The 23,405-nt window shown below is 40.3% G+C and overlaps 1 protein-coding gene across 1 annotated transcript in view; it reads right to left on the minus strand.

Moving 5' to 3' along the window:
- Positions 1–23,405, minus strand: part of nphp4 (nephronophthisis 4) — a 229,400-nt gene that overhangs the window by 179,433 nt on the left and 26,562 nt on the right. Inside the window, exons 4-6 of the mRNA XM_050066031.1 lie at positions 21,260–21,429; positions 20,895–20,959; positions 2,099–2,248 (exon numbers count right to left, since the gene is read on the minus strand). Of these exons, the coding sequence (XP_049921988.1) occupies positions 2,099–2,248; positions 20,895–20,959; positions 21,260–21,429 (385 nt within the window). The remainder of the gene's footprint in view (positions 1–2,098; positions 2,249–20,894; positions 20,960–21,259; positions 21,430–23,405) is intronic.

Raw genomic sequence — 23,405 nt, forward strand, 5'->3', positions numbered from 1 at the left:
GTGTTTACCTTGTAATGCTGCAATTTGTGCTGAAAAGGCACCAGAATGAAGGAAAAATGTTAAAGAGACACAGGCAACAGGGACTTTAAAGTCTGCACAGAGAGCTGGAGAGTGAGGTAAACTTCAAGTGTGCTGTAACCCAGATCAGAAGGGTTATAAAATAATTACTATTTATGGCACAACACACCAGGTGCAACCATTTTCAGCCTTTTTTGTTTGCCAATTTTGGCAATTTTTAAAAAAAATTATTATCATTATTATCATTTATCCAGCTCACACGTGATGTCCATAGTCCTGACTTCAGTCAATAAAATTCAATGTGTTTAAAATAATCTAAAAAAAGATATACTACTCAGGATTTCCCTGAAAACAATGTATAGTCTCACACAAAAGCAATTCCTCCCAATCTTCTGACCAACTAAATGATGTGTGGCGTGTATTTATCAGCAGTGATCCTGCACTCTGCTTGTATTTTCGTATTATGCCTCCACACTGACCATTTTTCCAGATTTGGCACAAATGTACATTTGGACTCAACTATGAATTGATTAGAAATTGGAGCTCGAAGGTCAAGGTCACTATGACCTTGTGTCTGTCTCATTCTCATGAACGCAATATCTTCAGAACACCTTGAGGGGATTTTTTCAGATTTGGCACAAAAGTTCACTTGTACTCAGCGACAAAGTAATTAGAATCTGGTGGCTGAAGGTCAAAGGGCAAGGCCACTCTGACCTCACAAAACATGTTTTTGGCCATAACTCAATAATTCATGTGCTGATTATGACAACATTTCACACAAATGTCTAAAGACACAATGATAAAGTGACGACCTTTAGTATTCAAAAGGTCAAAAATCAAATTCACTTTTACATCATAATGTTCTTCAAAAACACTTTTCTGGCCATTACTCAGTGTCAAATCTCAGGAGCAGAGGGGGAGACATTTGATCAGATACTGACAAGGTGACACTAATCTTAGGTGCCCACCTTGAAACTTTGCTATTTGTGTAAATCTTTTGTGCTGCCAGGGCAAAGATGTGTGTGACGCTTCATGTTTTCACAGACATGGATGTACACAGTAACTGCGACTTGACTAGTTTGTGGAGGCATACAACCGGTAATTCTAGTTTTCCCAGTTAATTTCCTGTGTTTGGGATGTTTTTGGGTACAGCACACAAGTGAAATTGGGACTTTATAAAAAAGTAGCAACCGCTTTCGAGACATAAGCAGCACACATCCAAGAGGAAGTTACACAGCACCCACAAAAACACAAATATAGCGAGGCGAAAATGTCAAGCAAAATGCCAAGCTGGGTGAATCTAGGGTTGGCTTTCATTTTTGCTGGCGAACAGCAGCTGACAAGTTATGCATATACTTGTAATGAGACTAAAAGGGCCAACACGTGATCCAAAAACAAACTATCTGAATTTGTAAACCCAGTGTGATGTCATTAAGTGACTGACAACACCAACTGACCCAGACTTCTCACACACTTTACTGTTTTGTGAAGTTTTTTCTCTTACACTGATCTAGTGCTGGGCAGTATATTGAAACAATATCAAAACGGTGATATGAGATTAGGTATGGTCTTAGGTATTGGATATTGTAATATCTCGAGGGTTGTCCTTTCCTAGTATTAAAGACTGCATTACTGTGAAGTGATGCAATTTTTCTGCGCTTACCCGATTGTTCTAGCTGTTCTATTATTTGCTTTTACCCACAAAGTCATTATATCCACATTATTGATGTTTATATATCAGAAATCTTATGAAATATTTGGTCAACAATATTGTGGTATGATTTTTTCCATATCGCTCAGCCCTACACGGATCATTTATCCATCCATTTTTACATTAGTCCAGAGAAGATTAGCATGCTTTTTTACAACCAATTGCTGCTTCACATTCCTACGGTTCCACATATTTACATATAGGCGTAGCACAGCGTCACTACAGTCCTTTAATCTTGTCAAGTGAGGCCGCCACAGAAGATACTGGAAGTCAAATATCTTCCATCATCTTAAAAGACCATCTGTTATTGTAGGGGAGCATATTACTCATGTTTTGATTTTACACGTCCACCAGTTGTGTGACGTATACCTGTTGGAGAAGCTGCAAGCCCGGGAATGTTCTCATTTCCAGAAATAAGGATGTTCTCTGGAAGGAGGTGCATCGCGGAAACCATCCCAGGATGTTTTTTAATCACACAGTCCAAATGTGCTCCATCAATAATCTTCAGGACACTGCTGTCTGCAGAAAAAGACATATCACAAATTGTTGTATGTAGAACTGTTTTAGTATTTTACATGCATTTCAAGAAACAAAAGCAAACTGCCAGTGTGAATACAAATGAGTTAGACTTGATATTCCAATCCACCGTCATCCCCGACCCATCAAAAGAATCAATCTCCTTGGTGCGTCAGACTCTAATATTTCCCCAAAAGCAATGAGTCACAGACAACATGACACCCAACACGCAGACCATTTTTCAATATTCCATTTGGGTGTTGGTGACCTAGGTGCAATGTTCCATTACACTGCAAGCATCGTTTTCCAGGGCTAAACCGAAATGACAACCATTCAAGTTGGAAGAGACGCTCCTCCAGAAGAGCACTGCAGCGTAGACGAGGCACAAGGTGTGAGCAATGAGGGAGACATTGTCATTTTTCAAGCAGGTCATCCAATGACAAGTGACGACCCGCAATTCCTGCCATCGACACAAAGCATTTGGAAGGTGAGCAAAGTGGTGTTTGATACGCTGCGTATGTTGGTTTTCTTCAAGCCTGAAAAGCATGAACAATCTTTCACTCTGACAGGGTTAATGATTGCGCCTTCAAAAGCATCAGTGACAATCAATACAGGAAGCTCCTTTCACTCCTATGGGCTGTTTCAACAAGGTGACAGTGAGCAATCTGCAGGTGAGTCGTTACAGAGAGTGAAGTGGTGGTGATGTCTGAGAGCATTTAAGTGCTGTGATAATTATCAGTGTAAACAGTGTTTGTCTAAAAATATAAAGATCATTGTGAATTGTATGTAAATTCACAGGTATATGCAGAGCAAATAAATATAAATATATTTACAATATATAGGTTTTAGGGGTGGGGGAAATTTCCGATTCTTAGATGCATCGCGATTCGGACGTGGACGAATCTGAATCGATTCACAAACGTCCAAATTTCGATTATTTAAATCTGTTAATTAGAGTAATACAGAAGGTTCTAAATAATGCGGAACTAAGAAGCGCGGTACGTGTCATCTCCGGGACACTTTGGGATGCGCACCTGGAGCAGACACGCCGACACGCGCACAGAGGAAAACAAACATGGCTGACCGCTACCCACCTCGCCGTGAGAGCTGAACAGCTTCTTCTAATTTAAAAGCAGATGTGTGGAAATACTTCGGCTTCTACAACGTTGACGGCGGAAGCGAACTGGACAAGAGCCACGTTATATGTAAGCTGTGTCGTGCTAAAATAAAATACTTTGGCAACACAACAAACATGAGAAGCCATGTAACTCGATTCCACCTGACGGAGGAGTCAGGGAGACGGCAGGCTGTTGTTGCTGCGGCAACTAGTGGCGCTACCGACCAGAGAACAATCGAGGAAGCAATTAGAAAGCTGCCACCCTCATCGGAAAAGGCGAAGCGAATTACGAAGGCCATCGCGGCATTTATTGCCAAGGATTTGCGTCCTTATTCTGTCGTGGAAAATCAGGGATTTCGAGCACTGCTGCATACACTGGAGCACAGATACACCATCCCATCCCGACGCTATTTCACCGACACTCTACCATCAAACCAAAACAGAGGTCATGGCCTCACTGTTGAAGGCAGGCAGGTAAGAACGCAGTTACATGTGATGCGTGGACGTCTGTCGCCACCGAATCATTTGTTACTCTAACTGCACATTTTATCTTGTGATTTAAGATACCTGTTGTTACCTTTGGTTCCGTTCAATGAAGTTGTAACTTTCCAGTTTGCAAGCATTTCCATTTATATGTTTAATAAAATATAATGGAAATGAATTCAACTCTTTCTTATTACAAATGCACAGTTTTTAAAAATTGCAAGTGTTGAATGCTTATTCAGTGAGACAAAAAGAAATGTGTGTTGTGAAAAAGTGCATCAATATACATAAATTAAAGATGCATCAATAATCGTTTTGTAATCGAATCATAGCCCCTGAATCGTAATCGTAATCGAATCGTGAGGTGCCCAAAGATTCCCACCCCTAATAGGTATAATCGTGAGGTGCCCAAAGATTCCCACCCCTAATAGGTATATAGGTAATTGTTATTCAGGAACAAAATATTGTTTCTCAGCTTTCTGCATCTCCTTCTCCATTCTCCATCACACAGTGACTTTCGTTAACAGCTAACGTGGTAGCACTCACAGTCTGTTGTAGCACAGCACACAACACACACCCTGAACCAAACAACAAATGCTATTTTGCTGCGACGGACTCTTGTTAGCAGCTAACTCAGTAGCACACACAGTCCATAGTAGCACAGCACAAACTTAGTAGTTGCGCAGTGACAGACTCAGTGAAGCTAACAGCAGCTAATGTTAGCACAAAGCGTTGAGAAACTGACACGTACATAAGAACTGGCTATTTTGCTTGAGTTAATATGACTGTGGCATTTAACGCAGATGTTTATTCATGTATTTATTAGACCCAAAGAGCTTGTGGGAGATAGCAAACTCGCTGCTCACAGAAAGGCTGTGAACGTAACAGCACAGTTCAACACAGTGGTAACTTAGTTTTCATATAGCAGGGGATGGGTCATGAAAAGGATAGCTCCAGTGTGTCACTGGGCCATGATTTCAGGACCGCATGAAAAATTTTGGGCACAGGAATAGAGAAAAAACGGTCTATCTCCAAAATGCATTATTACATTGTTCCCAGTCTTCTCACGTTTTCAAGAACTATTTTCTAGCATGTATAATGTGTTTAAAAAAGAAATCACTGATTTTGCTTTACCTGGACTTTAAAGAAACAACTGCTTCAAAAGCCTTTTTACTATTTACAATGTCTCATTATTTTCTCTCTGATGTCTCTTTTATACTGCTGTGAAAACATCTGTCAGCTGTGAAGTTTCTCTCCTAGAACAAAATTCAAGAAGATTACATTTGAACACATAACATTGTCATTTCTCTTTGCCCAAAACTAATTTTGAATGAATATATTTTGAATGTCTCATAATGTAATTCAGTGCAACTTTTGTATGAGGTTAGTTCCAACCACCGGCTGCTAACAGTTAACGTTAACTAGAGATGTACCGATACCGATTCCGATCCCTGAACTTTAGGTATCTGCCGATACCAAGTACCGATCCGATACCAGCGCAAAATAAAAATGAATGGGATATGAATTGTTGTGTGTCTCAACTCCTAAAACTCTATGTAAAATATTAAGAAATAAATAGATAATAGTAGAATGAATTCCATAAAACTTTTTTTTAATTATTATTATCCAGTGTTGACATAGATCAAAACAATAAAACTTTTTTTTAATTATTATTATCCAGTGTTGACATAGATCAAAACACAGGTTAAAGTGCAGCCACACAATTTGGTAAAAAAGACATTTTAAAGGCTACAGTAGAATGCTTTTTAAACTCCGCTCCGTTTCCGTTTCGTTTGCCTGTAGCGTGCATATGACGTGAGGCAGTACGTGGTATCAGATTGGTCATAGGCTGTACTCGCCGATACCCGATACTGCATTTTAGGCAGTATCGGAGGCATTTCCGATACTGGTATCGGTATCGGTACAACTCAAACGTTAACTAGCTCTCTTCTTGCTGATTGCAACACTGTCATCCTTCTGGCTTCAACTTCTTTCAATCATTTTAGGGAAAATATGAAACAAAAAAAGGTGAGACACACTTTACCGTCACAAAACATTGTTGAGATGTTGTAAAAGAGAGCTGGATTCATGTGATCCAAATTTTCCCATCTATCCATGTGCATGTGCAGTCCAAAATAAAGACCATGCAAACTGTAGGCCAGGGATACCAAAATGGCTATACCCTGGGGCTACTTTTGCAAAATGACAGGAGGCCAGGTGTGCGCAAAGTCGGTTCTAAGATTTGAGGACATTCGAGGCTTAGCCCGGACCTCTGTCAGGGGGTTTGGGATATCCTTTTTTTTCTCTTATTTTCATTGTGGATTGGAAATGCTTGGCAGGCTACTCAGTACCCTGTGGCCCACTACCTGTAACTTGAATATCACTGCTGTATAGGCACTGACAAAACATTTGTGAAGGTATTCTTGTATGCAACACCCAATGTAGTATAAAAAGAATCACATGCCCATCGCTGTCCATGTCTGTTCTGGAGTGTATCTGGCCTTTAATGTACAGCAGAAAACCAAAGCACTCCTTACCAGCCATCAAAACACGCAGCGAGTATCACAGATCTAATAAAACTACCCAACATCCCACAGTTTGGAAAAATTGCTGAATATAATCCACACAGGAGCCATTTTTTCTCACAATAAACTTTGTATCAGCTTTTAAAACATCAGTGCATCCTTTTCAAGTTCTGACTGCTTCACAAACTCAGCCCACAAGAAAAACAAGTTTAATACCTCCAGTATATAAATAAAGTCCAGATTTTTGTAAGGAAGAATCCAATTTGTTCAGGTATTGCTCGATGGTAGCTTCACAATGAATTCATGTTTTAAAATGATTTCCGACATGAAGTTGCACTTCAAAACAAACTGGTAAATCCATCACTAACATATTTATGTTTCTATGTTATTCTCTGGAAACACAGAAGTAAAACATCTGTAATCTTTTTACCAAGAAAATAAAAGCAGCAAAATAACAAATGGATCACGATGGGATTGGCTGAATAGCAGGACCGAAGAGAAAGTAGATCTTATGTTAAATTTATTGGAAATAAATGGTATCTTGGGGACCTGAGGGAGACAGATTTTCTATTAATAACGGGGGTTATTTTTCAATCATATAAAACAAAAAAATGAGAGCTGATGAGTTCACAGGAAGGATGTGAATGTCCATTTCTGCTGTAGACAGCTTTAAAGTGCATCTATCTTTAAAGTCAATGAAAGGGGATTGAGAAGTAAGGAAGATGGAGTACATCACTGTGTTCTCCTTCCCTCCCTGTCCATGACTCATCCCCGCCAAACCCTTTAACTCTCTCTAACAGTTAACTTACTACGAAAAAGTGCTTATGTCTGAAGCCAAAAAAAGGAAAATGGTTTGGGGAAATCTCTGAGGTTGCAGCACAGCTTCAGCTCTGTTCTACAAACGCTTTCAGGGGCGACAGCAGCTTTCGTAGAAAAGGTGTTTCTCACCATGAAACAGAAAAAAAAGTAGGATGGGTATGAAGGGAGAAAAGGGGGGGGGGGATCAGGCGTAGAACTTTCTTGACACAGATGGTGCCCAGGTGTCGGCAACTTTTTCATCATTTATTTCTTGTTATTCATTATGCATCAAGCCTGGGTTTCAGTCAGATGCTGTGCATAGATTAGAAAAATACCCCAAATTTTCCTTACAGCGGTGGTGTGGTACCTCAGAGTCAGTTCAGCAGCAACTTGGCAAGAGATGTGAAAACAAGGAAGTTGGGGGGGGACCCAAAAAATGGCTCAGCATCAGACAAACAGAGGCAGTGGTTTTGGGAGATGGTTGAGTGGGAAAGAAGAAAGTAATAAAGATGAAAACCAATGGGGTGATTTTTGGGAGGTTTTACTGCCAACTTAGGGAAGAGTGAAGGGATTTGAAGCGGAGACTTGCATTTGTTTCTACATTTGGTATTGTACTAAGCAATCAGTATTTTGGTGCTTCTGCATGTCATGTTTTCAGAGATTACTTGTCAAACAGTGAAGCTATTACTAGGGATGTAGACCTTATAGGCTTTACTTTTTTATACATCATTGTAAATTGTTGGGTTTTGGACTGGTGGTCAGACATATCAAGCAATCTGAAAACGTCAACTTGGACTCTGGGAAGTATTGACCTGCATTTTTCACTGATTTCCAGACAGATTTTTGAGGCTGATACTGACAGATATTTGGAAATGAATAAAATCTGATATGATACATCAGCGAATACTTTGTACACAATAGCATGTAACTTAAGGGGATACTTTGCTGATTTTCAGCCTGCTTTGTATCATAACAATGTGGGTAGTACATAAATGAACAACGGTAAACTTTCATTCATCTTCCCACCGCCCAGATGTCCCTGCTCATCTCAAAGCCCAAATCGCACCATTCAGTGGATCTTCAATGGCTCGAGGACTGTTTGAACAGACTGTACTTCTGCACCACAGACACAAAGTAAAAACAGTAAAACTAGGCAGTGCTCACTAAATCCATCCATCCATCCATCCATTTTCATTTACTTATCCAGGGCTGGATCACGGGGGCAGCAGGCCAAGCAAAGTATCCAAGACATCCCTCTCCAGAGCAACGCTTTCCAGCTCCTCCTGGGGGACCCCAAAGCGTTGCCAAGCCAGATGGGATATGTAGTCCCTCCAGCGTGTTCTAGGTCTGCCCCGGGGCCTCCTAACAGTGGGACATGCCTGAAACACCTCTAAAGGGAGGCACCCAGGAAGCATCCTGATCAGATGCCCAAACCACCTCAAATGACCCCTTTTGACGCGAAGGAGCAGCGGCTCCATTCCAAGTTCCCTCCAGATGTCCGAGCTAATTAAATATAAACCAAGATCCTGTTACTGCGTTGCCTATTTCATGTTTTCAGAAACACGTTTTTAGCTTACTGCTCAACTGTTAAACACGGTTGCTTGTTACCTGCCGGGTGCCATAATGATTTCTTTGTCAAAGCAGACAAGGTGGCATTATGTCACCCAACAGTGGGCGCATGTATTGGTCCAGTGTGGCGCAGTGCATTCTGGTAGTTGCAGGTTTTCTACCCCTTAAGCAAAAGCAAATGCCACAGCCCTTTTGATCTGTTTTCTCTGATCATGTTGCACCAATTTCAAAAGTGTTTGCATCTTTTTACTATATACACTGCCCAGTTTAATGAAATGACCATCTTTCCAGCATTGAAATACTTCTTTAAACATGCATGATAAGTGTTTCTTAAATGTGGTTATTAAAGAATTGCTGCATTGGTTGAACATGTTACAGTTCAGAAATTAACCTGTCAGTGCTCTCTGGTGGACAAACCACATAACCTCTGTTTCTGAATAACCTCAAACCTTTTGGGCATTTTATACCATGCCATTTCTCATTACTTATCAGCTGACACATGCGTATCAATATGTAACTGCAATAAGCTAATATTAGCCAATATTAACTTGGTGAGAGCATTATTATGAGAACAGAAATGTAGGAGCGCCTTGGCAGCAACATGCTTTCAGCACATGCCACATAACCAACCACATACTGGCTTTCCATCAAATTATGATCACGTTTGGAGCCTTGCGTGGTCAGGCGCCTGCCTACATTAAAGAGCTGCTGCAGCCCTACGTCAGCAGCAATTCTCTAAGGTCTGCTGATCAGGGTTTGTTGGTTGTTCCTTGCTCCAGGCTCAAGACAAAAGGAGACTGTGCTTTTGAGGTTGTAACTCTGAAAGTTTGGAACTCTCTCCCATGGACTTAAGATCTGTGGACACTTTGAAAAACCAGCTCAAGAGCCATTTTATTTAGACTCCCTTTTGTTTATTTTTTTTTTTCAGTGTCTTTTATATTCTTAGGTTGATGTCTGCATTTTTATATCTGTTCTATCGTCTTTTCTTGCTTTTTTGTTTTTTCATTGTGAAGCACTTTGTGACATATAAATGAACTTTTATAAGCAACATCCAAGATTGTTGGATGACATACCCCCCTCTCTCTCCCTCCATTTTCTGTCTGTCAAGTATCCAATAAAGGCAAAAAAAATGACCAAAAAATATTTTTTTTAAAAATGAATGTTGCTCATAAAAATAAGGCCCATGTTGAAAGAAAGTAAAATTATACTTCAACTAGATAAGTTAAATTTTCTGTTAATGTCACTGTCTTCTAGGCCTGGGCAGTATCAAGGTATTACGGTATACCTGGGTATACAGAAATCCCGACGGTATGATTTTCAAAATCATCAAAAATACAGACACTTCTCTTTCTATTAAACTGGTATGGAGATGCTGATGTATTGTAGTGTACAACACATGCCACCAGAGGCCAGTCTCTACTGTTGAAACGGGCAGCTGAGCTGAGAAAGATGGTAACTGCGAGTGGTGGGGATAACGTCATAGGACTAGAAAAAAAAAGCCTCTGCACCTGTTTCGGAGTATCTTGGGTTTAGTCCCAGTGATAAAAGCAAGCCAGCTGACACAGACAAAGCGGTGCGCACTATTTTACTCAAGAAAGTTGTGGCTACAGAGAAGGGAGGTCTCCTTGCTGATCGATTAAATATGATTAGAAACAGAATGATGGAAAGAATGCCACATAGGACTTTCTTGAGATGACTTCTTTCAACTACAAAAGCAGTCTATTAGCTATATGATTTTCAGTTTTTTTTCAGGAGTTTTTTTTGTGATTGTTGCAATGGAATATTCGGGACATTTATGCAATTTTATGCGATAAAATTGCGGGAACTTGTAAAAATTGTGGGAACTTGCAAAAATTGTGGGAACTTGCAAAAATTGCGGGAACTTGCAAAAACTGCGGTTTGATGAAAAAGAGGAAAAAAGTGATTCCCCCAACACCCTGTTCTCACTAGGCTACTACCTTAATGTAAATAGTCATTTCTAATTACTTCCTATGATAAGCAAGCATACTACATCACAGAAAGTGCAGGGAATATTTAAGTTCTCATCTTGTTTTATTTCAGACCTTAATAAACACATGGCTCAAACTTACAAAACATTGCTGAGTCAAACAAGTTCTGTAGCTTTACAAAAGGAATATGCTACAACTTCTGTAAAAATTAATAAATAAAATATAAAATAATAAAATGTGTGCTTCCTGTTTTACAGAGGTAGCTATACAAAACAGACATCTTCTGTTAAAATAAGTGCTTCCAATGCACAAAGTGCAATCTCTTACTGTAACGTAAATTTACATACTACTAATATACTTACAACTGTAAGGTTTTTGAAACTAGTATGATTTGACCCACTGGTAACAAAAAAGTGCAATCTTACAACTGTAAAGTTGCATCAACTCCTGAATGAAACTACAACAGTCCACTGTGAAAATGAAAACTATAACTGCGTAGCCTCTAACACTGGCCAGTCATTCACCATCCTCATCCTCCATCCCCTCTCCCTCAACGTCCATCTCCTCCCCCTGCCTCTCCTCCATCTCCTCCTCCTCTATCTCCTCCCCCTCCTCCTCCATCTCCTCCCCCTCCACCACGTCACTTCATAACGTTCCCAAGGCAACAGGGGGAAAATGGCTGCTCTTGTGTGAAGTAAACGCAACATTTTTCAACTTTCTGCTAAGATATATGTGACTTTTTTGCAACGAAAATGTGGGGATTATGAAATCGTGCAAGCCCCGCATATTTTTCGCGCATTTTGCACGGAAATCGGCGATTTATGTGTCTTTGAAAAAATGCGGGCCCCACATAAATATACGGACTTTGGCTGATTATGCGTTGAATTATGCGATCGTATAATCGCGTTGTTCTGGGGGGACTGGATTTTATTCAGCTGCCAGTTTGCTACCACCACCGGCACATCATCTCTGTTCAGCCCACTGATGTGTCAGTATCCCTGTTGAATTTAAGTTTTTGCTTCTCACGATATCTACACAGTCGTACATAGATCTTGGTCTACATCTAAGAAACTGTCTCTGGTGTAAATCTTGGCAGAAAGTTTTCTTGGAGGGGAAGGAATTCACCAAAAAGGGTGTCAAGAATTGAGTATAATTTGAATCAGTACTGCAGAATATCAGTAAGTAATAGAGATGCATCTAACACATGAATGAACTATTTGAATATTGTAAGGCAGACTTTGCCCAGGCTCAATATGAGCCTAGAGTGGAACATGTTCCAGGCGGAGGAGCCACAACAGGGGTAAAGTGTTGTTTAACTTCATTATGTTTGTTAGAAGTTTGAAGTTCACCCAAACAGCAATAAAGCTTGGCGTGGGTGGTGAAAACAAACACTTATGTGGGATGCCTTCGAGTCAGATATGCAGGGAAAACCCTTTTGAAAACACCAGCAAACCTCTTTATCTCTGCCACGGAGAGGCTTTTCGGTATATCAGGGATAAAATTTGTCATGGCACTACCTTTCTGTCCCCCACACACAGACATACACACAATAAATTGACGCATCGTGCTTCAAATTAAGATATGCTAATGTGAACACAATGTACCATCTGTTTGTCCTCTCATCACGCTAAGAGGGCCCCAGAGCAGCCCTCCATCCTTCTCATTCCATTTTTTCTTCTCTCTACTCCTTCCCCTTTCCTCCCAGTTGGTTGAGAGGAGAAGCTTAGATCAAGCCAATGAGCTTACTGCCTCCCTCCGTGCTTGTTTCCTCCCCTTTTTTTTGCCTCCCATCCTCTAAGACTTTCAAAAGCCCCAAGGCAACTTCCTTTCCTCTATCTTCTCTCCTTTTCCCATTTCCTGCCTCTTGACCCTGACTTCAGCTCTGGAAAATAGAGAAGCTTTGACTTCTCTGCCACTACCACTCTATTTCTTTCTTCCCCAGTTTCACCGCTCCTTTTTCTGTATGAAGACTGACTTGTCTCCAATTTCTATTTCAGGATTTGGGTTTTCTCCCTTGATCTTATACCTTTTGGTCCAATTTGTATTTCATAGGTTAAAACTGTGTTTAACCTTGGGAGCAAAGCCACTTTTGTTTTCTGCTGGACAGATTGAAAATAACAGTTTTTCAGAGCTACAAAAAGCTTGTTCTTTACTGATTTCAGCTGCACCGCTTTGTATCTTCTAATCAGCCCAGTTGTTGTATTAATTTCTCCTATCTAATCTATTCATTGAACTGTGTAATCTGGTGTTTAAAAACATGACAATCATTACAATTAGAGTTATGAGAATTTACACATCCCATCACCTTGCATTCCTCATTTCCACCAAGTCAGTCTTCCACCAAACAAACCTTTTCTACCGTCTTTCTCCTCTTCCTGTAGTCATGTTTCTCTATCTGGTGCTCTCCATTCATTACCCCGTTCCTGAGGGTGGAGTGTGTGTGTGTTGTGTGTTACTCAGCCAGTGGCAAAGAGCCTGACTAGGCAGTAGAACATAGAAACATGTAGTGTTTGGCAGCCACCTACAGTATATACCCTGTTCACACTTTGGCAGTTACATCCCCCTACACACACCACACACACTTACAACAGCATGCACATGCTCTGGCTGTGACTTATATTTCCAAAAGGCCTGCTGTCAAAGCTGGCATTGGCACTGACAACTGTTACGACAGGATTGTGGAAGATCTCAATAAATGCATACATTAAAATTGCTTTTCTGTGTTAACATGCTGTACAGTTGCATGTGAACATGAGTGGGTCTTCTTTGCCTCCCTTTACATACATTCCTATGCCTTTGTAAAACAGAAGTGTTGCGCACTGGGCAGCGTCCAATTTGTTGGCTGATGGCAGTCTGTACATGTACTGTAGGTACTGAGTGTGTGGGATTGTGAACAGCCACAGCTCTGTGTATGGACTGTATAGATGTAGGAACTGTATGTATAACCTTTTTTGTATCTTTTGGATAGCATGCATAGCCTTTTCTTGCTTAAAGGGTGGGTCCATTTGCGTTCTTTTGACATAGGTTACAGCACTGATACCCTCCCTTCCCTCATTCCCCACACAACATACAATGACAAAATGCCTCTGGACTATGGAGCTACATTAGGGTCAAAAGTTCTGTACTTGAAAAAATAAAATTTGAAACTGAAAATTCATGTGTTGATCTTGAATTTTGAAAATACAACGATGTATTCAAAATAAAAATAAGTGTATGAAACGTTTTTTCAGGTTAAATATAATTTTGATTCACTTTTGTAATTCTTTTGAATAAATAATTTATTTTCAGTTTTAACTTCCATATATATTTTAACATTTGAGGTCTTATTTTTTTCAATTGCATGTTTTATCTTTTCAGATTCAGATCTTATTTTTTTACAGTTTCAAATCTTATTTTTTCACTTTCAAATCTTTTTTTCAGTTTCAAATCTTTTTTTTCAGTTTCAGACTTTTGACCCTGATGTGGCGTGGGGGGCGTGGCATCAACTGAGAGGGGTGTGGAATCATGAGTGACAGTGCCTTCAGGGAACGTAGGAACTAAAAGAAATCTGACTCAACACTTATATACACCATATTCATGTGATTGGCAGTGTAAAAATTGATGATAGTGACAAACTTCCATTTAGAAATCTGTTTTAGACAGTACTGAGCACCAATTGCGGTATAAGAGCGATAAATTATGCTAGATTTTGCAGTTCAACAGCCACATTTTAAGTGCTGATATGTCCGATTTCCACATAGCACTGTGAACGCAGCGTAGTGTCCACTTCGCTTGCGATGATGGCGTCCGGTCGGTCGGGTCAATCTGCTGGAGCCCATACATCCAGCACACAGGTGAGAAATGTTAACTACGTTTTGGGAAATCATAACAAACATTAAGGGGTCGTTTTTGTGACAACATACATTTTTTTGTGACATCTTTTAAGTGGCGAATTTGTCAAAGCTGGAAAGTGTGATTGTCCACAGCTCCATCATCACGGCCCTGTTGACGCTTCCACATCCAGTAAACGTGTCCCCTGGATGAAACCTTTGAGCTTGGGGAAAAGGAAACAATCCTAAAACACCTCCCTACTCACCTGACCTGGCTCCAGATGATTTTTGTGGCTCCAGGTGATTTTTTCCCCAAGGTCAAGCTTGGGTTTCATCCAGGGGACACGTCTGGATGTGGAAGCATCAACAGGGCCGTGACGATGGAGCGATGGAAATGTATGTTGTCACAAAAACGACCCCTTAATGTTTGTTATGATTTCCCAGAACGTAGTTAACATTTCTCACCTGTGTGCTGGATGTATGGGCTCCAGCAGATTGACCCGACCGACCGGACGCCATCATCGCAAGCGAAATGGACACTACGCTGCGTTCACAGTGCTATGTGGAAATCGGACATATCAGCACTTAAAATGTGGCTGTTGAACTGCAAAATCTGGCATAATTTATCGCTCTTATACCGCAATTGGTGCTCAGTACTGTCTAAAACAGATTTCTAAATGGAAGTTTGTCACTGGCATCAATTTTTACACTGCCAATCACATGAATATGGTGTATGTAAGTGTGAGTCAGAATTTTTTTAGTTCCTATACGTTCCCTGAAGACACTGTCACTCATGATTCCACACCCCTCTCAGTTGATGCCACGCCCCCCACGCCACATCAGGGTCAAAAGTCTGAAACTGAAAAATAAGATTTGAAACTGTAAAAAATAAGATCTGAATCTGAAAAGATAAAACATGCAACTGAAAAAATAAGACCTCAAATGTTAAAATATATATGGAAGTGAAAAGTGAAAATAAATTACTTATTCAAAAGAATTACCAAAGTGAATCAAAATTATATTTAACCTGAAAAAAACGTTTCATACACTTATTTTTATTTCGAATACATTGTTGTATTTTTCAAATTTCAAGATCAACACATGAATTTTCAGTTTCAAATTTTATTTTTTCAAGTTCAAAACTTTTGACCTTAATGTAGCTCCATACTGGACAAAGTAACAACCAATCAGAGCAACATATGACATAGTGCTGCTGAGCAACAAATAAATGCCAACAGACTACAGCATGAAGAGATGATGGTGGAGCATCAATATGTCTGAACGAGCATTGCCATTTCTGCCATCAGAATTTGAAATCAGCTGAGGCCTTCCAAATGCCTAAACAGTGCTCCTCTGTACTTATCTAGGGATATGTGTCAGTGTCCGCAAAAATGCTTCAGAGCCAAAAAGGTCATTGCATATTTTGTGTGAAGCACGCAGGCTCTTCAAGTTGTCAGTCATGGTATCAGACTTGTCTGGTTCCCAGGCTACTTACATTAAACAGCATAAAATACACCATTTCACATGTGTAAAAAGGCCTTGCCATTAATAGCTCTGCCCTAAAATGCTATGGTCTCTACAATGACACTGAACAATACCACACAGATTCACAACAACAAAAACTTAACATCACAGAAAGGCAAAACAGGTAGGCATGAACAACAGAAACAGTGTATGTTTTGCCACTGTAGCCGTTGGACCCTAGGGGATGGCAATGACGGCCGGTGGGTTTGGTCCAGAGTGAAATGTCTCCACTTATAGAAGATAAATTGCCATGAGATTTTTACAGACATTTATAGTCGCTGTAGAATAAATCATAATAAATGCAATTGCAGGTCAAAGTTTTCGATAAACTTTGTGACCCAAATATGCCGTGTAACATTTACTGTTTGTGTGAAACTGAGTTGCCACAAGGCCACAAGGTAAACTCTCTCTTCCTATTCATCTCTCTTTATTCGTAATGTGAGAGGAACCAAGTGATTTTCAATGTAAGAATGTATGAAATGTATGTTTTGCTGCATGTTGTGATGCAGCAAATAATTCTCAGGGGAGAGTGAAAGACAAAGACCACATTTTGCCCTGCAAACAGTGGACAGAAGGCTGTCCTTCCTGTGTACCCCAGAGGACAGAGCACAATTACTGGCCTTGGAACGGAAAATAAGCTCCATTGTGTAAATGATAGGACCGAGGTTTGTTTGCTTTGTGGTTCTTACACTACCATACCGGGGAAGTTCATACATTATGTACACAGTATATGCTGTGCTAAAGACGCCTTTGGAAGCACAGGGACAAACACTAGCTCATGTCAGTCAACAGTCAGGCAGTCAATATTATCTTCTTTCAACAAGTTTTTCCCAGTGATACAAAATCAACAACATGCTTCAAAGATGTTATGGCCTGGGATGTACATTCATATTTCAGGTTTCAGGCTACCAAATCACAAATAGAGCCTTACAAAAGAGTGCTCTGCCTGGCCTCAAGCCATATGTATGCGACTACCCCAGACACATAGGGCAGCCCCCTATCCAAACATTACAACACATTCTCACTCCGACCTTGTCACATACTGACATTTGGTGAAGGACTTTCCACTTCAACATATGATGTGCAAGGTACCCTGGGTGTGTTGGTTGTTGACGTTCTGGGACGCTGTGTCAACTTCTACTTCTGACATGCATTGTCTGTTTTCAAAATACACAATAAATTTTTTAAAGGAAATGTATAGTTTGCATACAGTCTCTTTCAAAATAAACACACTACGTCAGTACAACACGGTGAATTGACGCTTTTTCCCTTCAACAACAAACGTACATGGTTTGATTGGCCAACACATGCACATGGTTGGGTTTGAAAAAAACAACAGGGTTTGGCTTTACAGGGCAGGAAGTGAACACCGGGCCTGCCAGGTCAAAGTCGGTGGTTGCTGGACCCATCCACCATTATGCAATAAAGGCAATCGGCTGCGTATCATGCTGACGAGGAGCTTTTTTCATTGGTGTCTGACGCCAGAAGTCACTAACCAAGTACTCAATGACTTCGAAGTGAGACGGGGTCAAACAGAGCGTTGTAAAGTGCAAAAGTCAAAGTCGACTGAAAAAAAGATAAAAGCAAATATTTACAAAATTCACAACATACAGATTATTCTGCTTCAATCCGTATTTGTTGCCATTTAGTATTTCGAAAATAACATTTTTATTGCAGTCAAAAAAACATTTGCCGCACACAACGAGAGGCTAGCACCTGCAGGCTATTAACGTGACATTCTAACAGCACCATAAATACATTTATTAATTACACAAAGTTGATTTACTAAAAAAAAAGACACTCATTCAATCCAATGAATCACTTCTTTCAAACTGAGGATTTTGTTTGAGTTTTTTTTAAAGGTGATGTCACACAATATGACAGTCATTCAAAGCTTTATTCAAAAACTCAACAGAAGCTTGTAAAGAAAAAAAGGACATTCGGTACAGCCCTATTGCCCACCCTCAATAGGGCAGGTCTTACCTAATATGAACCGACCTGAGGGCAGATGCTAGAGAAGAGAAAGGGAGAGTACAGATTGCTCATTTGAGAGTGGCATGCTGCAGATGAATGCAATTTTGTTGACTCCATAATGGATAGCAAATTATAACCCTCATCCCTGATGTATGCTGGTTTACTTTCTGTCTGCATCTATTTGTTAAGTGAAATGAACTGAAACTAACACAGCACGGTACAAACTCGTTGGCATAAGAAGAGAATTAAAGTAAACCGGCCCAGCCCTGCAGTCAGGTGAGCGACAAAATCCGTTCTTGAACTACATCTTTGCCTTAATCCATCAGCTTGTTTTAGGACAATAAGGAAGCACACTCCATTGTAATGCTGATAGTGGGGTGATGCTTGCTACAGCAGACAAGTGAAAATACAGCCATTTATAGTTTTAATTCATTAATTTTCACTCAGTTCAACTTTTAACCCCAACTTCATTTGCAACACATCAAGAAGTAATGAAGATATTATTCTTATCCGGGGAACGGTAGTTTAAAAAACAAAGTCGGGGAAACTGAATAAAGTGGAATTTGTAATGAATGAAGGATAAAAACAATGTCAGCCTCCAGGGCATGTTTTCTCATTATAATTCCTTCACACAATCAGACATGAATGACCACCATAAGGAAATGTACTTATTTCACTCGGGCACAGAACAGTTTAAGATACTTGTTGTGCTCTACAAATTCACACTCTAAATGCTTCACATCAAGCAGTAGATGCAGGAGCTGCGTGTCTCTGTCACAGTGAAACTTAAAGCGATATAAAGAATTGAAAAAAAGGGCTCTGACCATAAAAGAGCAACAGCGAGAGTGGCAGCAACATGGCTCTTAAAACAAAAAAGCATCGTTCTACTAAACAACAGGCATATGTTTAATAATTCAGCCAGTGTAAGAGTCCGTTTGAGAGGAGGTTTTCTAATATTCATGTGACATGATAGCCAAGACAGGAACTCTGGCTCTCACTGGGCGCAGTGTTATTCATACTGTGAGACACTACAGTGTTTTGTAATTCATAGCCTTGGTTTTTAGGCCAAGCGAGGACATATCTAGACCAACCCCAAGCTTCAGTAGCAACCTTAATAATTCAACAAGATTTTTTCTGTAATGCGGAACCGAGACAAGTCTAATATTCAAACATAATCCAATCAATAGTTATGTCTCCCAACACAACTCACACCCGAAGCCAGAAGAACAATCAAACTGTCAACCTCTAGCAGGGGATCCACAGTTATATTCATTCATCTCATCATCAGTAATAACTTTCTTCATTACCTATTCATCGTATATGTAATTGTTAGGTATCATGCAGAGTGCTACGATCTTTATAGTCATTCTGAGAGCTTGAGATACAACTTGCACATGGTCTATCAAAGAAAAACGTCTCTTAAAATTAAACTACAGAAATAACTGACACTGGCCTGGGCAGAAAATATGGAGGACGTGATGGTCAATAGTACATTGACCCTGGCCTCCTGGGAATACTTTCATTTCAACCTAAACACAAGGGGCAAGGTATTATCTGCCTCAAATGTGTGGTTGTCTGTCTTTTCCCTCTGTTAGACTGACCTGACATGGCAGCTGACCCCTCTGTCTGTGATGGTACCTGGCAGAGAATTCAGATACTTGACAACAAAACTCACCTTTGTGTCAATTCACACTTATGTTTTCTTCTTCAAATGTCATTGCCCATTACAATGCCCATGTTATAGTTTTCTCCCAGGACCTACTGCTCTGGTATCTCTTTTTGAGTTTTCAGACCAAATTTTTATTTAGTTTTTCCCCTATAAGGTTTGTGCTGGGAGTTTTTCCAACTCTGTGAGGTTTTAGGATGGTGGTGCCAGTTGAGCTGGGTTAGATAAATTAAATGTTTAGCTTTTCAGACTACTTTATTGTACTATACTTTATCATAGCATAAGCCATCACTCTGATACTTTATCATTTCACTTTATCGGTAACTTGCACATCTATGCAGATTCATTCTCTGCCAAGCTAAACTGGCACAGCAGAGCCACTCAACCCCCACCCCACACCTTTATGGATTACAGTCTCCAAAGGTTACATCTGACATAACCCCTTCAGACTATATAAAGTGTTAGTGAATTATTGATATGATATTAAATTTTGGAACAGCATAGCTTGCATAACATGGCAAAGAACAGAATGGAGGTGTGGCACATCACCCTTTATTGCTTTGTGTAGCTAAAGATGATGTGGTTGTCAAGGTTCTCTGCTCAGAAAGCACATGCAGCCTTACTGGCCTGAAAAAAAAAATATTACAAAGTCCCACATGTTCTGTGGCCCTCTCAGCTTTTCTACTGCATTACTGGGACAAATACCTCAGTGAATAGGCCTAAGTGAGTTGAGGTAGAGCGGGTCATTCGTTTGACCACTGTCTGTGAACACTGAGGTGCTCCTGATAGGCAGGCCAGCACCTTTCATGGCAGCTCAGCCACTGTTGGCGTATGATTGTGTCTTTGAATGGGTCAATGAGAGGCAAATTGTAAAGCACTTTTCTCTCTAAGGTAGAAAGGCGCTTTATAAACACAGACTATTTACCATAATAACAACAGACCAACTTGCGATGGGATCAAACCCGCCACGGTACAGCGATCCACGTCTTAAAACGAATGTCAGCCAGAGGTGTAAAGTGGGGGGGCAATGGCCCCTTCCCTCCTTCCTACCCCCTTATTTGCGACACCCTTGCTCGAACCACACCTGTCTTCGAACTCCGTCTTAATTGTGATCTGAACCAAACCTATATGACAAAGTCTATCCAGACTAACACAGACTCACAAGGTGAAAACAAGACCAGCCTTTCTATCACTGCTGGTAAATATAGTACATAGTATATAAAAAGGGTCCTTACAGTCAACAGTGTCTTTCAGGAGGGGATGGAGGAGGCCTCTTGGTGATCCATGGTGTAGATTCAGCCTAGGAGATAAATTGAAACCAACCTGATTAGATGAATCAATGAATGGATGGAGCTGCTATAGCTGCCAATGTAACGAAAACATCTGTCTTATGTTGTGCCAGTTACATTTAATTCTCGTGTCAACTAGTGTCAACTCATATTATTGCAAGGGCTTCACAAGTATATGCAACAATCTGGCAAGTCCCTGGATAATATTCAGATGGTAACCCCCTCGCCAAAACCTGTCCTGTCCTTCAACCTTCTCCTCATGAGAAACCGAATTAATACCTGGCTGGTGTAATTAGGAATAGGCTAATCACCTTCTGTCACCATCAGCAGCCTGAGCCTCTGGCCTGTTAGTAAACAGCTCCAGGACAGTGAAGCCTCGCCCCAGGGCCTGCTGGGAGCCGTCTGGCCTGGGTGACAACGACACCAGCTCCAGAACCACCACCGTGCTGGGCAACCCCAGAGAGGTATGGAAGTACAGGACCTACAGAACCACATAGCACATAGAGGGGAGAAAGATGTTATCAATCCTAGATCTCTGATTTGTTTGATATGTAGCTTGGATCTTATCTGATGCCTATGTCTGCGATCTAAACCGTAGTGTTGATTTTAAATGAGACAAAGGAAACATTGAATCATTGTGGCAATTGTGGCATCTGTGGGGAGTCATAACAGCTTTTAAGGCAAGTTAGCAGATAATATCATTATACAATATAACAAACGCACATGTGTTCTGTTTGACAGCTATCACACCAACCAAAATCAACAGCACTTACCGAGCAAACACACCAGGGTTCGTTTTAACTAACCAAACAAGTTAGGTGTGAAAGGGCCCTATAACAAAGTGGAATTTTGTCTTTGCAAAAAATTAAATAAAACTGCCAGTCAATCATGTTATGCCTTGTTCCAAAGCCTTCTGTTAAATGTATTATGCTATATTTTATAAACAGCACATCAAGAATCACTTTAGGGAAATGACATACAAACAAGTGCAGATGGTGCACAGTCCAATGGTAGCCTGCTCGGTTTTCAGCATCAGCTCTTGCTGGCCTTTAGATTACTGCAGTCCAGGGATAGTCAAATCAAGAACATCATACACATATAGTATTGGGCCCTTGACACCAAGAGATCCAGGGAAACTGAGAATAAAAGTCACACAAAGACTGTACAATTTTCACCAGGTTTGTCTGATTTCTCTGCAACAACATTATAAAACTTGAGAAAACAAAAGAAAAGGTACATAAAAAGGCTACCACGGCAATACAAACCTATTCCATGGTATACTTGTGTTCCAGATGACAGGTATCCTGAATTAACTAAATTTGGCTCCTGATGGCCTCATCATATGAAGTAAAGTCTTAAAAGAGGGCACAATTCTACGATCACTGTGAGAAAAATTAACTACTCCCAGCAACTGCTAGCAATAAAATGAAAATGACATCACCAGAAATGGTAAATCACTCACTATTGATTGGTTTGGAGGAAACAAAATACTCCCCTCAAACAAGACATGAGCTAAAATGAACATATCTAAACAAGTCTGAATGAGAAAGTGAAACAAAAAGGCAGTTTAGTCGGATTACCAAGCAAAAAAATTGTTTGCCTCAGACCCAAAAACATGCATATACTGATCAGTAACTTCAACAGTGTCTTCTTGATGTTTTCCACTCTCTATCTGTGAGCTTGACAACACATATGAGCTATACTACACATGATTTTCCTAAAACAAACAAACAAACAAACAAAAACAATGTGTAGACTTATACAAAAGAAATCCCTCTCAATCATTAATTATGACCCACTAGAGGTGTGTGGTGATGTATTTATCTGCGGAGACCCTGCCCTTTGCTTATTTTGTTGTGTTATGAACGCTGTTACGCAGGTGAAGTCAGGACTTAATAAAATGGCAACTAGGTACCAGACCATAAGCAGCTGTATCCAAGACAATGCTTCAAAAATCAAGGACAGAATTTGAATTGTCACCTGCTGCATGAATTTTATGTTTTCCTTAGCATAAATAAAGACATTTCCACCACAAACTGGTGCAAAAAAATCACCAAAATGCAGGCAACGTTTGACACTCAAATGTCCTGGGAGAAAGCTTAAAAGAAAAACCTTCATATTTCCATTTTGATGTGCCGTTTTTTGCCGACCCAACATAATTACATACTCTGACTTCATACCAATCCCCCAGTTACATTGCCTAAAATTGCATATGTTAACGACTGTATGAAAATTGTTTTTCATCTGAGCCCTTATGTTCCCAACACTTTTCAACACAAAGTGACGCTCTTGCAGCTTTCTACAAGAAAGGAGCCAAACATCCAGGGTTGACAAGAATACCTGATTGGTGAGTGTGTGACACCAAACGTCTCACATTAAACAAGCAGGTATGTCCCCCTGGTGAGGAGGCTCTTTAGGATTATACTGGGGGAGTTTGACCTCGCTATTTTTACACAA

Source organism: Epinephelus moara, chromosome 16 (genome assembly GCF_006386435.1).
Source record: "Epinephelus moara isolate mb chromosome 16, YSFRI_EMoa_1.0, whole genome shotgun sequence".
Classification (NCBI taxonomy): domain Eukaryota; kingdom Metazoa; phylum Chordata; class Actinopteri; order Perciformes; family Serranidae; genus Epinephelus; species Epinephelus moara.